This window comes from Suricata suricatta, chromosome 6 (assembly GCF_006229205.1).
Source record: "Suricata suricatta isolate VVHF042 chromosome 6, meerkat_22Aug2017_6uvM2_HiC, whole genome shotgun sequence".
Lineage (NCBI taxonomy): Eukaryota > Metazoa > Chordata > Mammalia > Carnivora > Herpestidae > Suricata > Suricata suricatta.
The window spans coordinates 16,324,038-16,330,037 of record NC_043705.1 but is presented as its reverse complement, the minus strand read 5'-3'; the positions used below and the strand labels follow the sequence as shown (position 1 = coordinate 16,330,037).

At 49.7% G+C, this 6,000-nt stretch overlaps 1 protein-coding gene across 2 annotated transcripts in view; it reads left to right on the top strand.

Moving 5' to 3' along the window:
- Positions 1-748: 748 nt before the first annotated feature.
- Positions 749-6,000, top strand: part of CEP120 (centrosomal protein 120) — a 70,844-nt gene continuing 65,592 nt past the window's right edge. For both annotated transcript variants that reach the window (XM_029941771.1, XM_029941770.1), the window contains exons 1-3: positions 749-931; positions 1,211-1,288; positions 5,786-5,942. In XM_029941771.1, the coding sequence (XP_029797631.1) occupies positions 1,240-1,288; positions 5,786-5,942 (206 nt within the window). In that variant the 5' untranslated portion in view covers positions 749-931; positions 1,211-1,239. The remainder of the gene's footprint in view (positions 932-1,210; positions 1,289-5,785; positions 5,943-6,000) is intronic.

Genomic DNA, 6,000 nt, shown 5'->3' with positions numbered 1-6,000 from the left:
GGGCACAAATGGGGGTGGGGTGGGATTGCTTTTTCTTCCTTACCTTCTCCCTCCACCCGACCTGAGGTCCCTTTTTGCAAGCTAGATGACCTCCAGAAGACTTATCTTTCCTAAAATAAAGCCCAACGGTTGGAGGGCGGGGGGATACCTTGTTTAATCGGCGTCTTGATTGTGCTAATTAGTTAATCGATTGTCGGGGACGGGAGAGAGGGACAAAGAACCTAGACTTTTAATTCCTCCACCCACGTGACAATGTTTTTGTTTCTGGGTAATTTCTAAAGTACAGGAAATTCTCGGAGAGTTTACGTCACCTCCAGCAGTTACAGTAATTACCGTATTGGCGCGACATGTTTTCAAAACCTGAACACTCGCGGTGCTGAGCGAGTCCTACTTAGAGATCGTTCAGTTCAGACTTAAGTCTGAATGTTGTCTAGTAGACAGTGGGAGATTGATTAGATCACAGGGTGACACTGCACATCTGAACGGAGCCAGTTTTGTGTGTGCGTGCGCGTCCGCGTGTGCGTGTTTCCAGTCTCTTGCTTCATTTCCCAGGTGTGTCTGGGGGAAAAAAGGCAGAGAATACACCCCTCACCCTCCACGTAAAGGCACTGCAGGCTGCGTACGCTGTATAGTGCGCCTGCGCAGTCGGTCCCCGCCAACTGCCCGCCATCCCCCGTCCGTCTAGCAGGGGGCGCTGTGAGGTAATGGGCTAGTCTTTCCCTAGGGCTCTGGAACATATTGTAAAAGGGCAGGAGGCGAAGCGGGCTGAGGGGCGTTCTATCCTCGACTGCCCTGGTCTCTATCGCCCTTTGTCCTCCAGCTCTCCCGCGGCCCTGGGCCTGCGGGCCTGGTTGCTAGGCGGAAGCGGGGCGCGGCGGGTTCCGCGGCGGCAGCCGGGGCGTTTGAAACGCGGCAAAGCAGGCGGCAAAAGGTCCTCCGGCGGCGGGCTCGCTTCTCCCTGCAGACAGTTCGGGAGGAGTGGGGGCGAGCGGCTGAGCGGCCTTGGCATTTGCCTGGCGTCCGGGCAGGGCTAGGCTTGGGCCGGCGGCCGGGGGCAGGGGAGCCGGGCGCGCTGCCGGCGGGCCCGGGCCGAGGAGCGGGGTCCCAGCGTCAGGGGCCGCGGGCGGGCGGTGGGAGCCCCGGAGGGAGCCCTCCTGTTGGTGGTCGCGGGCCTCCCGCATCTCACCCGGGTCCCTCTTCCCCCAAGCAGACCCCGCCTGCGGGCCGCCTACCGCGACCATGGTCTCCAAGTCCGACCAACTGCTCATCGTCGTGTCCATCCTAGAAGGTGAGCGGCCAGGGACTTGCACTGGCACCTGCAGCCTCCTGACTTTTAACCGAGTGGCGTGCGACGGAGGCTTTGTTAACCTTAAGAACCCTGTCATCTGTGCTTTTGCGGTCCCCAAGACTTGTTCGAAGTTGTACTAAGTGAGGCCTGTTGTGCGATTGATTTAGCAGTCTCTCAAGGGAGCCCGAGAACTATTAGGGATAGGTGGTATTTAAAATAGCGTGAAGAGCTGGAGCCCCAGAGAACGTAGGAAAAACGATTTCCATCAGAAGCAGCGCGTCGATGACTTTTCCATGTGAGCTAAGGTGCCTGGAAAGCACGTTCTGTTCGGGGGTCCCCGGGTGATCCCGTTTGAGAGAGCTTTGCTGTCGGACTCGAATCCGTATTTCCTGCGGTCTGAAGTATTGAGGGGGCATTCCCTTTCCAAGGCTCGAGAGGGGACTTAGGACTAGTTGTCTAGATGGTGTGATATACACATTCCTAGAAGTTTGGTTTGTTGACTAAGTGACCTTTGTTTATTGCGGGCTCACTGAGTGGCAGGCCCTGTGCTGGGAATGTAAGGCTAAACCATAAAACAGCCCGGGTCCTAAAAGCTAAGTAAGAGTATAGCTTGGAGAATGCGTATCATGGTGTGGGAGAAGGAAGGACCAGCTCTGGGGAAGATGTCCCCGAGGAGGTGACATTTATTTGGGTCCTAAAAGGATGATTAGAAATGGGGGGGGGGAGGCAAAGGGAAGAGGAAAGAACACTTAAGGTATGGAAAGACTAGGCATAGGAGCGTCTGGCTTCGGCTCAGGTCACGATCTCCCGGTTTGTGGGTTTGAGCCCCATGTTGGGTTCTGTGCTGACAGCTCAGAGCCTGGATTCTGTCTTCACATACTGTATCTCCCTCTCTCTCTGACCCTCCCCTGCTCTCTCTTTCTCAAAAATAAATAAACATTAAAAACAGGAAAAGTAAAGACAGGGCATATTCTGCCCTTAAATTCGGTGTGGTGGGAAGGTAGGTTGCAGGAAAGTGGAGGTGGTAGGGATTGCTAGGTACATTGAAGATAGGTTTTAAATAACCTGACAACAACAGTCATCCTGAGTTGGGCCTGAGGAATGGCTGGCTTCCCCATTCCTCCCCCCACCGCTGGAAGTATTTTGTGGAGGCCTGGCACTATTTGGGGGGTAGTGAGAGGGAGTGAGTGGTAATGGCTTTTGGAACAGAAAACTGACCAGAAGTTAAAAATTGTGGGGCATTTTTAGCTCTTCTTTTCTGAATGGTTAAACACCGAGGGCTAAAATCCCCTTGTAATTGGTCAACAAAAGCTTCTGGACTTGGTATTTGCTCCCTGCTGTGAGGAAACCCAAATGGAAGGCACTCTCTTTACCTTCAAGGATGTAGGATTCTGTCTTCTTTAGAAGATCAGATTCATAGGCAGGACACAGTATGTTGGAATGCAGTATAATACTAAAAATACGGATGTAGAGGGCGCCTGGGTGGCTCAGTCGGTTGGGCGTCTGACTTCGGCTCAGGTCATGATCTCACTGTTTGTGAGTTTGAGCCCCATGTTGGGCTCTGTGCTGACAGCTCAGAGCCTGGAGCCTGCTTCAGATTCTGTGTCTCCCTGTCTCTCTGCCCCTCCCCCACTCACTCTGTCTGAAAAATAAATAAACGTTAAACAATTAAAAAAAAACCCCAAAAAGTAAAAATGTGGGATGTAGGCTGTAAATACAGGTTTTGGGGGTGGGTGGGGACGCTGGTTTAAGGGCTGTGAATAGTTAAGTAATGATCAAAGAAAGTCTTTGCTGCCCTGAGATAACCCAGGCCAGGAGTGCTTGGGTGACTCATTCCGTTAAGCACCTGCCTCTTGGTTTCTGCTCAGCTCATGAGCTCTCGGTTCATGAGTTCAAACCACACGTCAGGCTCTGTGCTGACAGTGCTGAGCCTGCTTGGAATTCTCTCTCCTTTCTCTGTCACTCTAAATAAATAAATAATCTTAAAAACAGAAACAAACCCACCAACCCCCAGACCAATGATGGAGTCATTATGGTGGATGGAATGATGAAGAGGTCCCATAGATGACCAGAGTCAAGGGAGGTGAACATTGAGGAGAGTATTCTGGTAACATAAGCTTGTGTAGCTAGAGTGAACAGACCTTGGAGGATTTTGAAAGCCAAGGAGTTTGATGTTCTAAAGAACAGGGAGGCAGCCTATACTTCTAAGTAGGAGAGCGTTAGTTGGAAGTCGACTAGCGGTGTACAGAGAAGGGACCCTACATTCAGGCTGTCAGTTATGCGTTGCCATAAACCTACCTCAAACCGGACGGTGGGTGGACCTCCCTGCAAACCGGCTCCTTTTGTGTTTGTGTTTGTGTTTGCATTCATCACAACCGAGTTGTTGCCTCAAGCCCAGAACTTGCGAGTCCTCACCATCCTGGTGCCTTCTCCACCCCCTTCTTCCAAAGGGTCACTAAGTTTTCGTTGCTAAAAACTGCTGGGTCCTTCATGTAAACTTTTTTTTAAATTTTATTAAAATAAAAAAAATATTTTATTAATTTTTGAGAGACAGAGAAACAGTGTGATCAGGGGAGGGTCAGAGAGAGAGAGAGGGAGGGGGAGACACAGAATCAGAAGCAGGCTCCAGGCTCCGAGGTGTCAGCACAGAGCCCGACATGAGGCTCGAACCCACAAACCGTGAGATCATGGCCTGAGCCGAAGTCGGACGCTTAACCGACTGAGCCCCCCAGACGCCCCCATGTAAAGTTTTAAATGAGGTTTCCGCTGTGAGGCCCTCATTATGCGCCTGCTGTGTCGTAGTAATCTTTCCAGTGGTCTGTTTCATAAGTGTTTTTCCCCCGTTTCCAGAGAATATCTGCTGTTCACATTACTGTCTAGGGACAGTCTTTCTGAAATGCAAATTTAATTGTCTTAGAATCCTCCAGTGGCCTAAAGGATAAGGTCTGCACTTGTTAGAACGGCGTTCATGGCCCTTTCTGGCAGGCCTCTTGCCTGCTTTCTCAGCCCCCTCTCTCATGCCATCTACGTCCCCATCTCTTCAGCTACCTGCAGTTGCTTGACTGCACTTCTAGAAATGCCCGTCATTCGACAGAAAGTAATGACGTTTCTTCCATGCACCAAAATTGGGCTAGGGCTGGAAGCCAAAGATGGAAAAGACAGGGTTTCTGTTCTCCAGGTATTGTCTCTGGAATGAGCCCCTTTGTTCCGGCCCGTAGTCTCTGTGCTCGGCTAACTGGGCGGTGTAGTGAGGAGGGTGACTGAGAACACAGGCTTTCTGACCGAGATGAAATGCATTTGGGGAACCCCATGATCTTTCAGAGCAGCTCAAAAAAAAAAACAGAACCCTGCTTATACGTTTGTGCTAAGGCTCCTAGAAGGGGAGTTGCAGGGTTGAAAGGATTGGGATCCAGATCTTTCTGACCTCTGGACTTCCTGGTGAGCCGCAGCTGAGACGTGTTTATGTAACAGCCATCCGTGTCTCAGCACAGTGCCCGGCCCCAGACCCGCACCGGGTGGCCTCTAAGGTTCTGCCCTAGGTTTCAGCTTTCTGTTGGCACCGTTTTCAGTGTGTATCTTTCCACTAGACCCTCAATTCCTTGAGTGCTCTGTTTTAGTCTTTTTATATCCTCTTATTTGACATAGTTAATACCCGACTCTGATAACGCCTTTGGTAAACAGTGAAGGAATGGGGTCAGGCAGTACCAGTGAAAAGTGATCTGTAGACAATATTTTTAAAATAATTGACAACATTGTCCTTGAGATTTGAATGAATGACTACATGGTGTCTGTTTTCCTTGGGCTAATTGGCTGAGTGTATTAACAGGAAAATTAAGATGCAAATTGGTTGGTTTTCGCTTTTTGGTTATTTCCAACTCTCCAGATGACATGACATTTCCATATTAACTTCTGGCGTAGTAATATCTAAAATGGTTGGAATCACATTTTTAATTCTTTGAAACGTCACTGAGATCATTGCCGCTCAAAGCGAGAATCAAGGACAGCAGTATTGACATCATGTGGGGGCTTGTTAGAACTGCAGCCTCAGCACAGGTCAGGATCTCACGGTTGGTGAGTTTGAGCCCCGAGTCAGGCTCTGTGCTGACAGTTCGGAGCCTGGAGCCTGGAGCCTGCTTCAAATTCTTTGTCTCCCTCTCTCTTTGCCCCTCCCCCATTCATCCTTTGTCTCTCCAAAATGAATAAATACTTAAAAAAAATGGATCCTCTCAGGCTCGACCTAGTGAACCAAGAATCTACATTTTCATAGGGTCCCCAGGTGATTCAATGGCACATTAATGTTTGAGAAGCCCTAAATTGCAAATTGTAGCCTTCTGTTTCCTTCTTAGGAATCATGAATTTGCACGTGAGAGCACACATAAGTAGGTACTTAGTGGACTATAGAAGTCAACAACTCAGTTTTTAAAACGAGTTAAAAGATCATACTTGGTTTTTGTACTGTTCTGATTAACCTGCATAGTCTTTTTTTTTTTTTTCCAGGTCGTCATTTCCCCAAGCGTCCAAAGCATATGCTTATAGTAGAAGCAAAGTTCGACGGAGAACAGTTGGCCACTGACCCTGTGGACCACATCGACCAGCCAGAATTTGCTACCGAGTTAGCCTGGGAGATCGACAGGAAGGCCCTCCATCAGCACAGGTGACTGCCGTTTTCCTTTTGTTCTGCTCTAGTCTTCAGGTTGCTAACGAGGAAGAAA